The 21,443-nt window shown below is 38.4% G+C and overlaps 1 protein-coding gene across 1 annotated transcript in view; it reads right to left on the reverse strand.

Moving 5' to 3' along the window:
- Positions 1 to 1,589: 1,589 nt before the first annotated feature.
- The window catches only part of BRMS1L (BRMS1 like transcriptional repressor), a 43,045-nt gene continuing 23,191 nt past the window's right edge, over positions 1,590 to 21,443 (reverse strand). Inside the window, exons 5-10 of the mRNA XM_034769242.1 lie at positions 19,594 to 19,690; positions 18,194 to 18,277; positions 13,674 to 13,738; positions 11,547 to 11,586; positions 9,782 to 9,908; positions 1,590 to 3,298 (exon numbers count right to left, since the gene is read on the reverse strand). Coding sequence (XP_034625133.1) covers positions 3,175 to 3,298; positions 9,782 to 9,908; positions 11,547 to 11,586; positions 13,674 to 13,738; positions 18,194 to 18,277; positions 19,594 to 19,690 — 537 coding nt within the window. The 3' untranslated portion in view covers positions 1,590 to 3,174. The remainder of the gene's footprint in view (positions 3,299 to 9,781; positions 9,909 to 11,546; positions 11,587 to 13,673; positions 13,739 to 18,193; positions 18,278 to 19,593; positions 19,691 to 21,443) is intronic.

Here is a 21,443-nt window from a genome sequence, read left to right on the forward strand (position 1 = left end):
AAGTAACTTGTATCTAATGCAAAAAAGTTCAAAATCTGTCTTAGCCTCTTACTTGCTAGGCAAATCAAAGAAGTGCTTAGTCTAAGTTGGTCTACACTGCAGCTGGGAGGTGTGATTGCCAGCACACGTAGAAAGCATCATGCTAACACTGCTTGAGGTAGCACACTAAAAACAGCAGTATGGACTGTGCTGCACAGATGGCAATTTGAGCTAGTCACCCATCCCCAAGCCTGGCCAACTCCCTGAGTTTGAGCGTAGGTAGCTAATCTGAGCCACCGCGCATGCCATAACATCCACATTGCTATTTTTAAAGTATGCTAGCTCGAGCAGAGCTAGTGCAAGTCTGTCTACGTGTGCCGGGAATCTCACCTCCCAGCTACAGCACAGACATACCTAATTTACTCAATAAATCATTTGAAGGGTAAGTCAAAAAAAAGCTATGTGCTTTTTAAACCCATTCTTTCAATATGGGTTTCCAATTTCCTCCCCAGCCCCCAAACTCAGTTCTGTCCCATTCATATCAGTTGCAGAAAGGCATTACTTTGTACCCAGGGCTGATGCTTGCACTACACTACAAAATTTAAGGGCAGCAATTGTGCCATCTGAATTGGGGTTGAACACTGTTTAGTTGCAAATGCTAAGCAAGCCCTTACTTGTGCACATAGTGTCTGAACAGTGTTAAAGGGTTAGTTGACAATCACATTTATTAGTGTAGAGCAGGTCTGGAGAGTATAATACTGGCTTGTTACCAGTAGCAAGGGATAGCATGGCAACAAAGCAGCAAATACTGAGCTTGTGTTCAAAGACTATACTCTCAAGATACATGCCCAATATAAACTAAGATTCCCCTGCACACCTATTCTAGATTGTGAACTATTTTCCACAGTGCTTAAGTTTGCTTTATACACATTCCCCTCTCTTGCAGGCAAAAGTGTGTATTAATGTTACTGTGGCCATCTGTTAAAAATGCTTGAGTAATGCATAGCGTCCATATTACAGTAATGCCCATATTCACTTCCCCAAACCTAAATTAATAAAAGTTGCACATGTACACACTTAGATAGCATTTGTTAGTAACTTGTGCAGTTCCTTCTTCAAAGATTTTGAAAAAACTAAAAAAAAGTGTTAACTTTCAAACTAACAAGTGTATATTTCTACAATTTTCTAAACAAACCTTGTTTAGTACATGTGCATGACATACTTTTATAGGGTTTAAGCTTTCACATATTATAAAGACATGGGGGTAAAGAAGCCAGAAAGACAGAGACTTGTATTACATCTCTGGTTATATAGGTCCATACATATACTGGAATATGGACTTTTATATTTTAGTTTATTGAAAAGATATTGGGTTTAAAAGTGATTTTCCAGTCAAATATCTGTAGTCACCTTTTTAGGTTCTGTGGAAGACAAACATTTCTAAGCAACATAAACGTGGGGGGAGGGATAGCTCAGTGGTTTGAGCATTGGCCTGCTAAACCCGGGGTTGTGAGTTCAATCCTTGAGGGGTCCACTTAGGGATCTGGGGCAAAATCAGTACTTGGTCCTGCTAGTGAAGGCAGGGGGCTGGACTCAATGACCTTTCAAGGTCCCTTCCAGTTCTAGGAGATAGGATATCTCCATTAATTTATTTTAAAACTACAATATTTTTAGCTCTCTTTAGAATTAAACATCTGCAACTCTCAAGGAAAAATAAAAAGTAACAACTGTACAAAGAGTCCATCACAGATCATTTATACACTACATTAAAAAATACAAATATTTTATTACAAATTTTTTATCAAACTGTGTACATACAGTAAGTACTGTCAAAAGCCAACACCAATTGTTATTTTATGTACAGTTGGCTAATGTTAATGTGACATGCAGTTTATCCTGAGCAATGCTTTTCTATCACTGGAAAGGTCCAATATTTTAGACTTTTGGCAACAGTCAAGTAGTTACCACCCTGCTCCAGCAATGACATTTCAGAGGTAAAGCAGTTAAGTATTATGTAGGGCAAAAGAGTTTTCCATTGCCATGATCAATTTAAGCAAACACATGTTTTCCTTGCTCCACAAAGAGTCATCATAATGGACAGTAAAGTGCACACAACCACCAGGAAAAGCTTATTTTTCTCCAATCTCACCTGTTATTCTACATGTTCCAAACATGTACTATAACATTAAGGATTTCAGACACTGCCCCTGAGGTCCTGAAATATAACTTCTGTGCAAGCTTAACTTTGTAAACTGCATGAAACAATTCTGTTAAGAAAAGAGTAAAATATGGGAAATTTGGAAAGATGACATATGGTGAGCAGGTCACCGTTAATTTGTCCCAGAGATACCATTTCTGAGGCTACATTTTACTTTTGACAAAGTGTTTTTAGAATATTTGTTTCATAAGACTATAGATCAGACAAGTACAGCATGCAATATAATACTTTCAGTTATTTACCATTTACATGGTAATATTGCCAGGCACTCATACCCTCTGTGGACCACATAGCACTGCCTCTACCTGTAGTGTAACTAATTTTACATTGCCTTTGCTAGTGACTTTCTTGCATAACTTAGAAAAGAAAGCCACCAACATTTTAAATTTATTATGGGGTACTAGAAAGTGCTTCTCAAAAATGTCTTAATATTGACTTTATTTTGTTACAAGTGGCATGGTAAACCTTATAAAAGTCAGAGCTGTCCAGGGTCTCAAGTTTAAAAAATTCTGTTCACTTTGGATAAAAGAATACTTAAGTCATTAGACTATTCAGAAGCAACATTTATGCAGACTAACTTACACTCACAAGACAAACATGACAATTCACTTAATATATGCCGTGAACTGCTGGTAAAAAATAATTGCACAATTACCACACAATCTAGTCACCAATAATAAAAGCAAATGTTTTGCATTTTACAAATATTTTTAAATCAGAAGTTCAGCCATTATCTGTGAAGGCATACTTCATATCTTAGGCACTGGACCCAGCTTAGAGGTAAAATGTCTTGGGCAACATGATAAAGAGTCATCACCTATTCAAGGACATCCATATGAAGTTTACGTACAGTACTACAAATACATCAGATACTGCCATAAATTTAATGAGAATACAAAACATTATTAAATACATCTTTCACTTCATGGCACATCAAGCATGTTAACACCACTTGTTATACATCTGATTAGTAATGGTCAATTGTGGTTATGTTTTATTGAATATTTTCCTTTCTGTAACTGAGAAATATACAGTTTGGATTTACTTCCATCAGGCCTCTTAAACCACACTTCATCATGGTTAATTGTTGTAATTATGGCACTGAAAAGAAAAAAAAATAGGATTTAGAAACAAATGATCTCATAAATCAAAGGATCAGCCCCACAAGTAGAGTGCTCTTTTGGAATACTAAATAGGCCCAGACAGCTACTGCCTCCTTCCTGATTATGTTGATACTTTTAACAACAGAATTCTGTAGCTGACACTAAAGATACATGGATATATCTAGGAACACTATATCTTCACCAATAATTTTTCATCCAATAAAAATGATAGTTCTAATGAATCTCAAACATTTAATTTGGTTAAACAAAGCATTCATCTTCCCTTTTAATGTATAGGGTCTATAATAAAAATACAATTTGTCTCATAGTACCCATTGAGAAGACCTTATCAATCCACCAATCTGAAGTGGGCTTCCTGAAAAAAAACGAACAAGTCAAACGAAATTGCTCTCCAGCAAAAAGAACGTTAGGAAGAACTTGTATTTAACTGTTAGCCAGTACACACGTAAAGGAAAAACTGAATTGTTTGGCTAATTAAACTTTTTTTTTTTTTTTACATGAATTACTTAGTTAAACATTAATGCAAACGTTTCGGAGTTGTTTTTCCTCATTGTTCATTACTAGAAAGCAGTTTCAAGGCACATTCCATACTTTCCTTTGGACCACCTGATTTAAGGATTAAAATATAAATATAATTAGACACTTGATTGCTAGTGGTGTGCCAGTTCAGTCATTATTACTTTGACACTCAGATGAAGAGAATTCACAGAATCATGAAAATGTAGGAATGAAAGGGACCTCCAGAGGATATCTAGTCCATCTCCCTGAACAGCAGCAGGACCAAATATACCTAAACCATCTCTGATGGATATCTGTCTAACCTGTTCTTAGACAATGCCAAAGATGGGGATTGCAAAACTTCCCTAGGTAACAATTTCAGTACTTAATCTTTATAGTTAGCAAGTTTTCCCCCAATATTTAACATTAATCTCCCTTGCTGCAGAGTAAGATCATTACTTCTTGTCCTACCTTCAGTGGACCTGGAGAACAATTGATCACCATCCTCTCTCTAACAGTCCTTAACATATATGAAGACTATCATCAGGTCATGTCCCCTCCCTCACCCGCAGTCTTCTTTCTCAAGAAGAAACATGCCCATTTAAAAAAACAAAAACAAAAACAAACAAACAAAAAAAACCCTTTTCCTCATGTCACATTTTCTAAACCTTTTCTCATTTTTCTTGCTGTCCTTTGGATTCCTCCCAATTTGTCCACATCTTTCTTAAAAGGGTGACATTCAGTAGTGCTCTCAGTACTCTAGCTGAGGGCTCAGTACTGAATAAAGTTGGACAATTACCTCCCAAGTCTTACATATGACACTCCTGTTAATACACCCCAGAATGATATTAGCCTTTTTCACAACTGCATAACATTTTTTACTCATTCAATTTGTGATCCACTATAACCCCCAGATCCTTTTCTGCAGTTCTATTGCCCAGCCAGTTATTCCCCATTTTATATTTATGCATTTGCTTTTCCCTTAAGTGAAGGACTTTGTACTTATCTTTACTGAATTTCATCTTGCCGATTTCAGAGCAAGTCTTTAATTTGCCAAGGTAGTTCTAATCCTCTCCTCTGAAGTGTTTGAAAGTCCCCCAGTGGCATCACTCACAAATTTTATAAGCACACTCTCCATTATTCAAGTAATTAATGAAAATATTGACTAGTGCTGGACCCAGGACATACCTCCTGCCACTATACATGTCCTCCCAGTTTGAAAGCAAACCATTGTTAACTACTCTGAGTATGGTTTTTCAACCATTTGTGCATCCACTTGATAGTAATTTTATCTAGACCACATTTCCTAGTTTGCTTATGACAATGTCACATGGGACTGCGTCAAAAGCTTTACTTTAAAAAAAAAAAAATCCGAGGTAAATGTCCACAGTTTCCCCCTTATCCACTAGGCCAGTAATCCAGTCAAAGAAGGTATTAGGTTGGTTTGGCATGATTTGTTCTTGACAAATCCTAGAAGATAATTAATGACAAGTAATAGCCAACAAGGGCCTTAAAAATATATTCTCTAATAATTCATTCCAGTATCTTTCCAGGTATTCAAGTCTGGCTGACTGGTCTATAAATCCCTCTGGTCCTCTTTGTTCCTCTTTTTAAAGACTCTTTTCCAGTCCTTCTGGATCTCACCCATCCTCTGAGTTCTCAAAAGATATTCTCTATATTATATTAAAATTGCAATCATTTACTCAGCCTTGAAATAACTAATATATATTAGAGGATCATGTAGTACTTGGATATTTGCAGTGTACAAATTGCATACCATATATACTCGTTCATAAGCTGAATTTTTTTAGTAAAAAAGGGAAGCACCAGAGAAGGGGGTCGACTTATGAACGGGTATAGAGAGGGAGAGGAGGGACCCAGCCCCTCCCCCCTACAGAGGGAGCAAGGAGAGGCAGCACAGCCAGCAAAGCCAGAAGGGAAGAGGCAGGACCAGAGTCTCTCCGCTTCTGGCCATGCTGCTCTCCCGCCAGTCTCCAAACCAGCTGCAACTCCAGGGCTGGCAGGCTGCAGCCATGCCGGTCGGCCCCACCTCCCAGGGCATGCTGTGGCCCCGCCACCCGGCTTGCCGGAGCACACTGCGGCCGTGCCACCCAGCCCAGCCCGCTGAAACATGCTGTGACCGCGCTGCCCAGCCTCCTGGAGCAGCTCCAGCCAGGCGAGAGACATCCTCCCCTGGCCCTCCCCAGATAAGGTGGGAAGGGAGGGGATGGTGAGAGTGTGGAGGTCCCAGGCTAGGGGTGGGGTCATGTGGGGGGTGGTCACAGGGATTACTCCCCTAACCCTCAGCTTCTCCCCCTCAAAAAAATTTCCCTACCAGCTGCTGTCCCGGCCCGTCAGGGTAAGCAGCTGGCGTACTGGAACACTTTGATTTCTTAGATTTACCTCCGTGCCTGCAGATGCTCGAGGTAAACAAACCATCTCAGCCCGCCAGCGGCTTATCTTGATGGCCTGGGAACCATAGTTTGCTGGCCCCTGAATTATAGGGTCGGCTTATGAACGGATCATAAAAATTTTCCATTTTTACTTATCCATCTTGGAGTGTCGGCTTATAAACGAACTGGTTTAGGATCAAGTATATACGGTAGTTTAAAGCTGTGGTGACAATTGACAACCTCAAAGTAAGAGCTATTTATTTATACAACTCACATCACAGCCCATATCAGATCTCCAGATTATCTCAATATTGTAAATTTAACATACTCTTAATCGTTGCTGAATGGCATAGCTGCTCTGATGTAGCAGGATCCAGTGCAGGATGAGGCACATCAATCAGAGTATGGCTTTCATAGAAATATGTATGAATGTTTGAACACATTTACCTGCGTGATCCTGTCCAAAAATTTAACAAAAGTCTTCAAACTCAATGCAAGGCAAAATGGGAAAGGGCAAAATGATTTCCACAGATTTGTTTCATGACTGTTAATGTAAGTGCTAAAATAAACAATGTATAATTTATTCAAATTCTTTCCTACTTCAGCTCTAAACAGTTTTTTATTTTGTTAAACTCCCTGTTCATAAGAGTAACAAAAATAATCAGTAGATACAGTTGACTTCAATTACTATTGTCCAATTCAGATGGATTCCTCCATTACAGAAGAGTAGTTTCTCACACAAACCTGTGTGGCTTTGCATATATTGCATCAAACTCGGCCCTACGGTTTACTTGTATCATACCATTGAAGCTGATGGTTGTTGAAGTTTGAAGGTGGAAATTTAGCTGTGAATACATTTATCCATATACTGGGCAGAGGTTCACATTTATCTACCTTTTCAATTTATTGCTTAAAATTCACTGAAATTTAAAAGGTCCTACAGATTCAACATAATTTGTACTTTAATCCATATTTAACAAAGATTCTAGTCTGGGAATAGTTAAGAGGTTCATGTTCTAAACAGAACTCCAACTTTTCAGAACATCAGACATTTGAAAGCAAGGACACATGATTTACCATTGGTTTAAAGCAGTTGTTTGCAAGTCTGGAAATATTCAGCTAAGATTCCATTTAAAACTGGGTCAAAACTTAATCCCCTTGATCCAAACACACCAAGGAAAAAGTTTCAGAATCTGCTAACAAGTTTCGGGATTTCAATCTATATGGTAAAATCCTGGCCCCATTTAATTCCCATTAACTACAATGGAGCCAGGACTTCACTCATAGTTTGAAATCTATCACATCTCTGCCCTCTTACATAGAAATTGCCATACCAGATCAGACCAATGTTCAATCTAGTCCACTGTCCTGTCTGATGTCAGTATCAAGTCCTGTCTTGCCTCTATCACGTACTAGAAACTACAAAGAGAACATTTATAGAATTGCCTCTCCCAGGTTTTTAATCAGAGTTTTTCCTGAGGTGGAGCAGCTTGTGAAAGGATTCATTGGGGAAAAAATAGGAGCAAGTATTTGACATTTTCAATGGCTTGTTAATTAATGTATTACACAAATTTAGCATGTGGGCTCAGATTTCATTTTTATAAACAAAGTCTGATAGCCTGATGTCCTCTCTTCTATGTGGAATTGCAGCCAGAGAAAAATATAGATGGAAAGTCTAAGGAAATATAGTATTTTAAAGTGTGGTATATTTAGTGGGTTAAGATATGAAGTTTTGTTTATACTCATGTTTTAGGTAGGACTGTGAAGTGATTAAAAAAATTAATCGCGATTAATCGTGCTGTTAAACAATAGAATACCATTTATTTTAAATATTTTTGGTTTACTACATTTTCAAATGTATTAATTTCAAATTACAACACAGAATACAAAATGTACAGTGCTCACTTTATATTTATTTTTATTACAAATATCTGCACTAAAAAAACAAAATTGTATTTTTCAATTCACCTCATACAAGTACTGTAGTGCAATCTCGTTATCATGAAAGTTGAACTTACAAATGTAGAATTGTGTACCAAAAAAACTGCATTCAAAAATAAAACAAAGTCCACTCAGTCCTACTTCTTAGTCAGCCAATCACTCAGACAAACAAGTTGGTTATAATTTGCAGGAGATAATGCTGCCTGCTTCTTGTTTACAGTGTCACCTGAAAGTGAGAACAGGCGTTCGCATGGCACTGTTGCAGCTGGCGTTGCAAGACATTTACGTGCCAGATTCGCTGAAGTTCATATGCCCCTTCATGCTTCAACCACCATTCCAGAGGACATGCTTCCATGCTGATGATGGGTTCTGCTTGATAACTATCCAAAGCAATATGGACTGTTCATTTTCATCATTTGAGTCAGTTGCCACCAGCAGAAAGTTGATTTTCTTTTTTGGTGGTCTGGGTTCTGTAGTTTCCGCATCAGAGCGTTGCTCTTTTAAGACGTCTAAAAGCATGCTCCACACTTCATCCCTCTCAGATTTTGGATGGCACTTCAGACTCTTAGGTCAAGTGCTGTAGCTATTTTTAGAAATCTCATATCAATACCTTCTTTGAGTTTTGTTAAATCTGCTGTAAAAGTATTCTTAAAACAAACATGTGCTGGGTCATTATCCTAGACTGCTATAACATGAAATATATGGCAGAATGTGGGTAAAACAGAGCAGGAGACCCCCAAGTAGTACAGTCACAATTTAATTGACATTTTTTTAACGAGCATCATCAACATAGAAGCATGTGCTCTGGAATGGTGGCCGAAGCATGAAGGGGCATACAAATGTTTAGCATATCTGGCATGTAAATACCTTGCAACACCGGCTACAAAAGTGCCATGAGAACACCTGTTCTCACTTTCAGATTACATTGTAAATAAGAAGCAGGCAACATTATCTCCTGTAAATGTAGACAAACTTGTTTGTCTTAGTGATTGGCTGAACAAGAAGTAGGACTGAGTGGACTTGTAAGCTCCAAAGTGTTACACAGTTTTGTTTTTGAGTGCAGTTATGTAAACCCCCCTCCCCCCCAAAAAAAATCTGCATTTGTAAGTTACACTTTCATGATAAAGAGATTGTACTTCAGTACTTGTATGAGGTGAATTGAAAAATACTATTTCTTTTATCATTTTTACAGTACATATATTTGTAATAAACAATATAAAGTAATCACTATGCACTTTGTATTCTGTGTTGTAATTGAAATCAATATTGAAAATGAAGAAAAACATTCAATTTTTTTATTGTGATTAATTGTTTTGAGTTAATTATGTGAATTAACTGTGATTGACAGCCCTCGTTTTAGGCTATTATTTCAGACATATACATCAGCTGTCAAATTTTATGTATTTTAAATATTAAGATAACTAAGCCTCTACACTTAGATCATTTGGTACTTATGCTGGAGGAAGGCAAAAATAGATATCTAGAAGAAAGCAGCTCATTATCTTAAGATAGAAAATATCGATAAGTAACTGACATGGCAACAGCTAACTGAAATTGTAAGGTTGGGCTTTCCATTCACTGTATAATGTACGTTATTGTAAATGGGAGTAGGCTATAATGACCTTTACCTTGTAGGGCACTCATCTTTCTTATCAATACATATTGTCTGTCCACGTCCATACCACTCTCCATCATAATACAGTCTTCCTTCTTCAGACCTAGCACAATGCAGATGCTTTTCTAATTTGACAGGTGCTAAAATGATCAACAGAAATATTTATTACTGACCATGCAGATATTAAAGTCAGGTTTATAAATTTATTTTCAAATACTTAGCATATATGCATGTGCTGATCTAGTTAAGTGTTTAGTTATTAAAAAGGGCATTGCTATCTTAGGCAACAATCAAACTAAAATCGAAGATAGTTAAGAGAAGAGATGCTTTTTTCTTTTATCTCCTGATGTAGTGGGGTCCATTAAAAATTCAATTTTCAGGTAAAATTAATGTTAATTTACATCATGGTAACTGTGGTATACGTGGCAAGTCTAAGTATCAACCATTGATCAAATTTCTTCCTCTTTCTGCCCACCCCACCCCACACCTCTCCTCCTCTCCAATACAATTGTGTCATTGTACTATGTCATTAACCACAATACCCCAACAGAAATTTGTCACTAAAGAAAGCAACACCTACTTACTTCCTCTTCTTGTTCCCCAACCACTTCATCCCCCTTGTTTCCCTTTCTACCTAACTTGGGCATCTAAGGTGAATATCACCTTGGTATCCAAATATTGTCCCTCTCCCCCAAGTTCTCTTATTCCTCTCTCCCAAGTTCTGCTCTTCACTGACTCAGAGCAGCAGAGCATAGTGAAATGGGTAAGCTCTGCTTAACTTCAATTAGCTGCTGCACACAGAGCAGCTGGGGGAGGTAGAAGCCAGAGAAAAAGTATTTATATGCTGCACTGACATGTATCAAGCCAATCCAATCTGTTTCTCTACAAGTCTACTCCTTCTACTGGTAATCTTCCACCATTTAAGTATTAACCTTGATTTTAAAAACATATCACCATTTAGAAGATAATGAGACTATAATGAAAATAACTATTTCATACAAATATATGTAAGAAAGACTGTCAGTGGAGAGAGCAACCCTATTGTAAAGCACAGAGCACAACAGTGCCTCAACCAAGGCCTGAGAGATAGGAAGCAGCTTAGGGTATGTCTACACTGCAGCAAACACAAAGACACACAGCATTGAGTCTCAGAGTCCACGACGGCTCGAGTAGCAGGGCTAAAAACAGCAGTCTCAGGGTACGTCTACACTTACCGGAGGGTCCGGCGGCAGGCAATCGATGTTCTGGGATCGATTTATCGCGTCTGGTTAACACGCGATAAATCGATCCCGGAAGTGCTCGCCGTCGACGCCAGTACTCCTGCTCGGCGAGAGGAGTACGCGGCATCGACGGGGGAGCCTCCCTGCCACGTCTGGACCCGCGGTAAGTTCGGACTAAGGTACTTCGAATTCAGCTACGTTATTAACGTAGCTGAATTTGCGTACCATAGTCCGAAGTGGGGGCTTAGTGGGGACCAGGCCTCAGAGACTAGGCCCCAGACCGAGCAGGAGTATCTACATTGCGGTTTGCAGCCCCATGGTGCAAGCCTGAGTCAGCTGACCAGAGCTCTGAGACTCACTGCCATGTTTGTTTTTTCTTTTTGAAGTGCAGACATACCCTTGAAGCCCTCCGCTTTCCTTTCCCCTCCTCAACCACTGCAGTCCCTGTTGTGCCTGATAAATCTCTGTTCTGTCTAGATGAAATCTATGCTGTTGTGCTTAATGAGTTTTGTCTTATGAAACCAGAATGTATTAAGCAGTGAGGTTTTTATTACTTACGTTCCGGCTTTACTCTGTGTGGCCCCAGCGTAGCCATTGCCTTGAAGTACAAAAAAGGAAAAAAGGAGAAAGTTAAGAAAGCTTACTTGTTGAACATTCATTAAAAAATGCCTTAAGAAAAGTTCTACTACAGTGCAGCTCTTTTATTAGCATTTACATATATATGTTTAAACGCTTGTTCTAAAAAAAAAAAATCAAAAATATTTTATAACATTGTACACCACTAATTAGCTGAATAAAAGCATGCAGAGAAACAGATCCATTATCTGCTTTAATGGGCTTTGATTTTAAATAAATCAGGAGCAATTCTTTATACAATATTTTATAGTTGGTGTTACGTCACTCTGCAGATTGCCAACCAAACCCAAAATAGCACGAAACATTCTTAATTCAGCTTACAATCAATAGCTGCCAAATAAAGATTTTGGATAATGAAAAGATCACTCAAAAAGCTATAGAAACAAGCCTCTGCCTAGCTTTCAGTTGTATCCAAGTACATTCTACGGTTGTGTGTATAATAATCAGTTTTACTCACTCTCAGCCCTACTTAAGAGCTATTAGGGTGAAATTGTGTCTATGGTCTGATATTTGATCAGCGTAATTCCTGCTGTAGTTTAAGCAAAGCAGTTTCCAACTTTATGTGTTGGACCCTCAATTGTGATGGATTTGCCCATGTTCCCTTGTACCATTCAGGAGCACAGTGGACGTTTCTGCTTTGTTCACCTTCTTGCACATGTTTATCTCCTACCCACACCCACCTTCAGTGTCTTTTCTGTATATTTCTCAGCTGTATATTTTTCTATTTTGCTTTCCCTCCTTTAGTGCCAAAGGAGGAGGAAGACAGGCTGGTTTTCAAGTAGCCATCCAGTTTTATGTGCAGTCTAGAGAATGTTTACAGTCAGGAAGAGAGGTGGCTCCAAGTCATGAAGGTGTCCCTGTCCTGATTCTCTCCTCTAGCCCACCTCCCCTTGAACTAGTCTGGTGTTCCACAAGATGGGAAATACTGCTTATATACCCTGGTGACTAGCTGGTTCTAGGTTTTATTAGGTCCCAGGACATTATGGCAAAAAGATGTTTTTCTAGCCACTGGGGAGGTACAGTCAGGTTAGACCAGTGGTTCTCAACCTATTTACCATGGTGAGCTGTATATGGGGCCCACAATGTGTTATGTGGGACGCATCTAATACTACATCTATGCCCTGAGGATGTCACATGGGCTGCAGCTCTGTGCTGATTGGGCCACAAGCAGCCCAGAGGCTGCAGGTTGAGAACCACTGGGTTGGGACTCTTGCCTCAAGTCCAAACTGCCGCACCACCTGACCGACATCTATGTCATAATGAAATGTGGTGACCGAGCAAAATAAACTGAATTTACAAATTAAACAAACTACCGTATTTATTCATTCATTTTCACAATTAATTATAAAATGTTTTTGAAATTTTAAAAAAAGCTGCTGCGGATTTTCCAGCATACTGTACCGGAGTAAAACAGAATTTAGGTCCAGCTTGTTGTAGAGTAAACCAGGCCTTCAGTATGGCATTCCCCATTTTACAGATTAGGAACTGAGGTGAAAAGGCTACGGGTATGCCTACACTGCAACACCACCACCACCACACACACCCTGCAGCAGCGAGGCACAGAAACCAGGTCAGCTGACTTGGACTCAGAGTGTGGGGCTAAACACAGCAGTTTAGATGTTCCCGCTTGGGCTGGAGCCTGAGCTCTGAAATCCAGCAAGGAGGGGTGGATCTCAGAACCCAAGCACCAGCCCAAGCAGGAATGTCTACACTGCTATTTTTAGGTCCAGACAGAGAGCCCCACGAGCCCAAGTCAGTTGACCCAGGATATGAGACTCACTGCTGCAGGGTTCTCCGTCCCCCATCCTACTCTGTTCTTTGCTGTGAAGACGTACCCTAAGAGACATAGCCAAGGGCAGACTACCCAGTATCAGAGCTAAGTTTAGAATGCACATCACTCTGTTCCCTTGCTATAACTATCAGACTTCATTGCAAAAATACTATTTAGCAATATTTATGCTCTCGATTATTTTAATGGAAGCTTGCCTATATATTTGTAAAATGTATGAGAATAGGGCAACAAAATTGACATTCATCCTCCAATCATACCTTCCTTATTGTTGTCCAATCTTCAAGTATATCGAGGTCCTGTAACATATAAACTATATAGGGACGTTGAAAAGTTAAGGGAATCACTTTTTACAGTGAAATTAGCATAAAAGGTCTACAATCTTCATAAATTTTAAATTACTTAGTGACTATTCTGCCATTGCTCCACACACAGAATTCCAAATGAAGTGAAAGAGCACTACAAAAATTATGTCTTGAGAGCCACACAGCGTACAAGTGTCACTTAAGTTTCCTAGAAGCTATCATATTTACAATTACATTAAGGTTGTTATTGTAGAACACCACAGGGATACAAGACTACAACAGCCATTACATACCCATTCTGTACTTGACAGACACCAAAACAAACCTTGTTTCTTGTACTCCAAACAGAATAAATCAATCCTGGCAGCTTATTTTTCTACAATACTGAAAGCAAGCATCTAAATTAACATCTTCAGTGCAGTTTCTTAGTGACTAAATCCTATACTATTACATGGAAAAATGTTAAGGTTGAGAAATCAAGTATCTGAAAGACTGGAAATACGGAGTTAAAGTTCGAAAGCTCTACCTTAAAATATCAACTCCGTACCACAAGTTGTTAATTACTACAATATACACAAATACCAAACGGAATATTGTAAAGTAGTATGTATAAAAGTCTTCAGATCTGTCTTGTTTTTTCAACCTCAGCAAGCTATATAACACAAGGCAAGTTTGAAAAAGTTGATAAATTATGAACGTTTAAAGTTAAATTGCCCTGACGTTAAAAAACACCTTAGTTTTGAAGCAGTTTGAGAAACTAGAAGAAAAAGTTTAGTAATGAATGTTTAATTTCAACAACTTAATCAACACTTTAAAAAAAATTATTTTGTACTTCTCATTGTGATTTCAAATCAAGTTCAAAGACTATGTACTGTAACGTACTGAAAGACTAAGAAATTCCACTATGCATTACATATTGTGTTAGATAAATTTAACCATACTTTAAGAAATAAGCACAAGACAGCAAATTAACATGGATCTCTGTCTGTAAAAATAAGTAAGAACTGCCAGTGTATCTTGTAATTTGAAGCTATTCGGCTTGACACCTCCAGCACACAGCCATCCTGTGCATGAATACTTGGAAATTTATACCCCATAATTCCTTTTAGCAATTTCTGTATTAGAAGACCAGACGATAGAGTTACATCCAAACAACTGAATAACCACCACTTAAATTTCTGGCACTAGCTAAAAGCATCTCCACTAAGCTGAATTTATGATAGTGCCATCTTAACCGAGTAACATTCATTATTATCCACTGTCATTACGACAGGTCATCTTTCTGAGAAATAGTCCAATAAAGCTGCAGTCTTGATGTGGTGTGTCCCAATTAGAGACATGCAGAATAAAATAGACAGTGATAGACTTTAAAAAAAGAAAGCCACAACTTTAACTTCATTTCGCTTTTAAATTTTAATAGGGGGACCTAAACACCTCAAATATCATGTGTTTTGAGTCTGGTGTGGTATTAAATGGCCTCCATACTAAAAAAAAAAAAAAAAAAAATATTTAGGGTTGATCCCCTTAGGCCTAACTCTTAGGATTCAGCCCACCTTTGAATTCTCTCATCTTCCCCTGCAAGGGGGAAGTGAGGGTGCATCTGAAGGGTACCTCAGTTTGCAAAGACTTTAGACCTCCCCTACCTCCAGGCTAAGAGGATCTACCAATCATCTCCTGGGTTTTGTGTTTACTTCTGGAAGCTGGCTCCTTTGAGCCTCTTAACTGCACCGGACATCAGCTGTAAAAGGTGACAAAATTATGAATTCACAGCTTTTGAATCTTGTCCTTACTCCTTGTTAACCTAAAGCCTGCAAACATTAGCAACCCTGACCTCCGGAATTTAAAATATGCAATCAAAAAGTGATAAACAGAGCTCTTAAGCCTTAACAATGAGACCGCAGTCAGTAAACAAGGTAAAGGATACTCAAGATATGGAGTTCAATTGCACAAGCTACAGAACATAGTACAAGAAAAGGTCAACAAGTAAGTTACTTTCTGCATAGTGTAACTCCCTTTCAAAAAGTTACCTGGAGAGGGGCATCTTTTGTCCAAGTTTTACCCTGTTTTTACTCCACAGTTGAACATTTCATCATCATCTAATCTCAACCACAATGTCATATTAAGCCTCCTCTCTCCCCTTACTGCCAAATTCTGTCATTCTGTCACTGGTACTAGAAGTGTGTTTGGCACTGTACAAAACAAATACAAATCTTTGCCTCTGAAGTTTCCACCTCTGACATCTCCACAAAAAATCCAACCTTCTACCTCTAAAGCAAAGTCCAGATGTTGGTCATTTTACCTCAATTACTGCAACCTCTTTCTCTAGTTTTCCTGCTTCTGACAGGACTACTTTTCAGCCCCTAAAAAATACTACTATTGATCATGTCAGTCTTCAAATTGCTTCTCTACTATTCACAAATTCAAGTTTCTAATCTTCACCTTCAAAACACCAACTACAACTCCACCTACATTCATTTCATCTTCCTTTTACCTAGATCTCCAAAGCCACCTCCAGAATCATTCATTTCATCCTCCGTCTCCTGAGCCTTATATCATGCCATCCTTATGCTTTTAACTCCTTATTTATCCTTGTGTTCTGGGAAGCTATCATTTTCATTCAAATTTATCAATTTCTTAAACTTCTGAAAGCATATCAATATTGGACTTTAGTGGCTTAACATTATCAGAAAAATGGTTCTACATTTCTTGGAGATTATGTATCCATTGTCCCATCATCTTGCGTAGCATGTGCAAGGAACTGTATGTTTTTTTTTTTTTAAATTAAAGATTGCAAACTCCTTGGAGTGAGAATCATGTGTTTCTCCATGCACCAAGCATAATGACACTACTTACTAGACATATCAAATAATGCTTTCCTGTCTTACTAGAAAAAGTTTACGGTGAGTTTTTAAAATTTGGGATTAAATCCTTCTTATTTTAAAAGATCATTGTCAATGGCCAGTAGAATTAGTTTCCAAATTTTATCTAATTTAAAGTACTCTCTGTGCCTTCTCGCTTACTTTTTGCTTACTTTCCCCTAAACTTCCCTTGAATCCTCTCCCTTCACTCCCAAATTGTTCTGTAAGCATGTTTAGAATATGCTTTTCCTCTCTTTTTGGCCTATGTTACGCTCACTGTTATGATTGCTACTATGTAACAACTTCCTTCCTCTGTTTTTGCTGCCTGGAGCCGATGCCATGGATCAGTGTATTGAAACAAAGTCACAGCAGAAACCTGGCTGACATGTTCAAGAATTCAGTTGCTTCTATTTTTGGAAGTGGAAAATTAGATGGAATTAAAAACAGTCACTTTTGCAATTACTCAACAGTGAAATTAGTATTTTGAAAACAGTGATCTTAATCTGGATTTTCAATGTCACAAAAGGTGACCTTTCAACTAGATTTCCACCACCACAATTAGAACAAAGTCTGTCTGCCAAGAACAGCAGTAAGAAAGTATTTATTAAGCATTCCTCTAGAGTTGAGCATCTTTTTCAATGAGAGGCTATCAGCAGCCTAGCAGCTACACCTCTACCTTGATAGAACGCTGTCTTCGGGAGCCAAAAAAAAAAAAAATCTTACCGTGTTATAGGTGAAACCGCATTATATTGAACTTGCTTTGATCCACTAGAGTGCGCGGCCCTCCCCCCCACCGAGAGCTTTACCACGTTATATCCGAATTCGTGTTATATCGGGGTAGAGGTGTACTAGGAGATAAGAGATTGTTATGGGAAAACTAATACACCAATTATGTACCCAAAAAATAGACAAAGGACAAATTCTTGCATATTTGATTGTCATTTATTCAATACTCAGACAAGATATAGTCACCTGCAAAAAAACCACCACACCTGTCCAATCCTTTTGAAATATTAACATTTGATATACATGCTTGGTCTGTTAAATGTGTATTCAGAGATTTCACTGTATTTAATAAAAAAAAAAAAAAAAAAAATCACTGGAAGTGACGTGTCATGGACTTTGTAATCATGCTCACTCTGATATGGTAGGAACTTGTTAAATACAGAGATATGACACAGGGATAGCTCAGTGGTTTGAGCATTGGCCTGCTAAACTCAGGGTTGTGAGTTCAATCCTTGAGGGGGCCATTTAGGGATCAGGGCAAAAAAAAATCTGTCAAGGATGGTACTTGGTCCTGCTGTGAAGGCAGGGGACTAGACTCTGATCTTTCAAGGTCCTTCCAGCTCTATGAGATAGGTATATCTCCATAAAAAAAAACAAACACTGGATAATGTTCCTCTAAACAAAAGTTCACTGTTGTAAATTGTTTTGTTACGGATATTTACATGGCAAGGATTTCCAAGCCTGTTAAGACTTCCTAAATATAGTAAAAAAAAAATATATATATATATATATATATATTATTGCTTAAGCAGACAATATAACAGGAGAACATGTGGTAAGAAGGCTATAAGACAAAATGCTGCACAGACAAGAACGATAGAAAAAGGATATCTGATATGACAACTGGTTTCTTTTTATCTGGACTAAATGGATCCTTCCTTTTTTTCCTGGACTGTAGTTCATCATTCCATAATTCTGAAAAAAGCATAATAAGAATGCTACAATTATCAAATTCATTAATGTGTTTAACTCTTTTACAGTAAAAAAATTGTCTGACAAGGATATAAATCAGATTTTCTGGTACATGCTCTTTGTGAGAAGAATGGCAATTTTCACATTTTAATGTACTATATTTTGTAGGCCTTAATTTTGGCAGAGAGATAAAATTAACAGATTCTCACCACAGCAGACAAGGCATAGTAATATCTGCTCTAACAGCAGATTGTATCTACTTTAAGTTCATTGAGACTTAGAATAAAATCTAAAATATAATTAACAGCATTCCACAATGTGATGAAAGGCTCTATAGATGCAGTACTTGCATATAATTGACCCAGCAGTTAGCTACCAGATAACAGATATGACAATTTTCTGCAATCTTGAACAGCCTTATTGAATCAAGTTTAACTATCTTTGGAGTCCATTGTATTAAATGAAAAGGTTAAGTATTATTACAGGCCAGGATTGCATGTAACTTTTCGCTGGGGGGGAAGGGGAGTGAGATGGGATGTGAACCTAGGCACATTATGAACTTCAAAGGACTATGTTGAGCAATGTACCAGTCAAGAATGGACTTTTGGGACAAACAGTATCAAGTGTTTGCCTGGTGAATCTCTATAGATTAATACAATTTCCCACCTGCAGTTATGCAAAAATCCAGCCTGTTGAAATTACAGCCTGAAGAGGAGAACATTGTCTACTGATTACCTGTTCCCAGAACCCGAAGATCAAAGGCCCAATCTATACAGAAGAAAAGACTAACCTATTCATGGGAGTGCTAGTTCTAAGCTAAGGCTGCTTAACTTGTAACCACAGAAAAAATGCCTTTGTGAGGTATGAAGGATTGACTCCTACCACAGCCCTGGTTGGAGATGGGGGAGTTCTCTGGTAAGCTTATTGGCATATGTGCAAGTTCTTTTCTTTTCTGTAATGTTTTCTCTGTAATGCCTTCACCTTAAAAATAAATGTGATTGCTTATAAATGACTGTGTGGTAAATTGTGACTACTGGCAATTACAGCTGCTCATGTTCTTTGTAGAGAAAGCAAAGCAGAGAAATAGACCTGCTTAGGTAGTCTGGTTTGATGGGGAAATCACAGTGTAGACAGGGAACGCTGCAGCAGGGAAAAAAAAACAGTCAGGACGGAGAGGGATGTGGGTCTCTGCCCAAGAGAGGTGATGGCCAAGGAGCCTAGAGTGGGTGATCTTAATGGCCCATAGAAGAACAGTACAGGTGTAGTTGCTCTAAAAACTGTGACACCAAGTCATTAAAAGTCTTTCAAATCCTATTTACCTGAGGTAATGTCAATGCTATGCCTGTCTTCTTCTAATCTTCTGATCTTCTCTTCTAGTTCACTTTGTACAGTATCATACAACAAGAGCTTCTCACTCTGAAACAAAAGCAAGAAATTATAATTTATGCATTCATGCATGTTTATCAACTAAATGCACCTTACATCAACTGATTTAGAAGTTCAGGTGCAACATAAGAGTCGCTTATGCATTTAGATACAGCCATGAAGCATAAGCCACATTTTGCACCTGATTTTGAGTCCCTCATCCACCTGCTTTTTCAGTGTGATGTCCCAGCCCCTTAAAGCTTACACTTATTCCAGATATTTCATGTGGATGCAAGATATACAGATATCAAAGAAGGGTGCATGTGCTGAGGATTTGAGTGGGACCATGATAGGAAGGAGATGTAAAGCAAGCAGCTAGATCTCCACCAGAACGTTTTCTAGTTGGACATTATCTCCCATCATGACTGTCTGATGAAAGACTCACAATGAAGAATAGAGAAGATGGTCGACCCATCACTCATGCTCTTCTCAAGATATGAAGTACATCTAAAGCAAAAATGGAACACAAAGAGCACTGGAAACAGACTATTGATTAGGTCAGGATAATGAAGAATAAACCTGAATGAATGGCAGTTCTTACCAAATTGGAGGGGGCTTTGGGTGTGGGTCAAGGACGTGGATTGTGTGCATTGATCAAGCCTTGCCCACTCCTTCAGTCCTATAAAGTCACTCTCAGGAACACAGGAAATACCAGACTGGATCAAATACATGATCAATATAATCCGGTATCCTATCGCCAACCAAATTCACTATGGACTTCATATTCAGAATGTACTGTAGTGGTACAGATTAGTGGTGTGCAGATTAAATTGTCCATTTACACCTGGTCAAGTTTTCCAAATTCGTAAGTTTTTAAAAATTTGGGAAATAATTATGTTTTATTAAAACTTCCCCATTTTTCAGCCAGATCTAATCTTCATTAACTATAGTACTAGTAACAGTTAGATTCTCTTATAGAATTGTATTAAGAATTGTCCTTTGAACTTTGTGAACAAATGAAGAAGTGACTGCTACAATAGAAATAGTATGTCCAGAATAATGCAACCTAGAGTATCAGGGGTAGCCGTGTTAATCTGTATCTACAAAAACAACAAGGAGTCTGGTGGCACCATAAAGACTAACAGATTTATTTGGGCATAAGCTTTCGTGAGTAAAAACCTCACTTCTTCGGATGCATAGAGTGAAAGTCACAGATGCAGGCATTATATACTGACACATGGAGAGCAGGGAGTTACTTCACAAGTGGAGAACCAGTGTTGACAGGGCCAATTCAATCAGGGTGGATGTAGTCCACTCCCAATAATAGATGAGGAGGTGTCAATTCCAGGAGAGGAAAAGCTGCTTCTGTAGTGAGCCAGCCACTCCCAGTCCCTATTCAAGCCCAGATTAATGGTGTTGAATTTGCAATGAATTTTAGTTCTGCTGTTTCTCTTTGAAGTCTGTTTCTGAAGTTTTTTTGTTCAATGATAGTGACTTTTAAATCTGTAATAGAATGACCAGGGAGATTGAAGTGTTCACTTACTGGCTTATGTATGTTACTATTCCTGATGTCCGATTTGTGTCCATTTATTCTTTTGCGGAGGGACTGTCCGGTTTGGCCAATGTACATGGCAGAGGGGCATTGCTGGCACGTGATGGCATATATGACATTAGTGGATGTGCAGGTGAATGAGCCCCTGATGGTGTGGCTGATGTGGTTGGGTCCCCTGATGCTGTTGCCACCCTGATTGAATTGGCCCTGTCAACACTGGTTCTCCACTTGTGAAGTAACTCCCTGCTCTCC

This window comes from Trachemys scripta, chromosome 4 (assembly GCF_013100865.1).
Source record: "Trachemys scripta elegans isolate TJP31775 chromosome 4, CAS_Tse_1.0, whole genome shotgun sequence".
Classification (NCBI taxonomy): Eukaryota; Metazoa; Chordata; order Testudines; family Emydidae; genus Trachemys; species Trachemys scripta.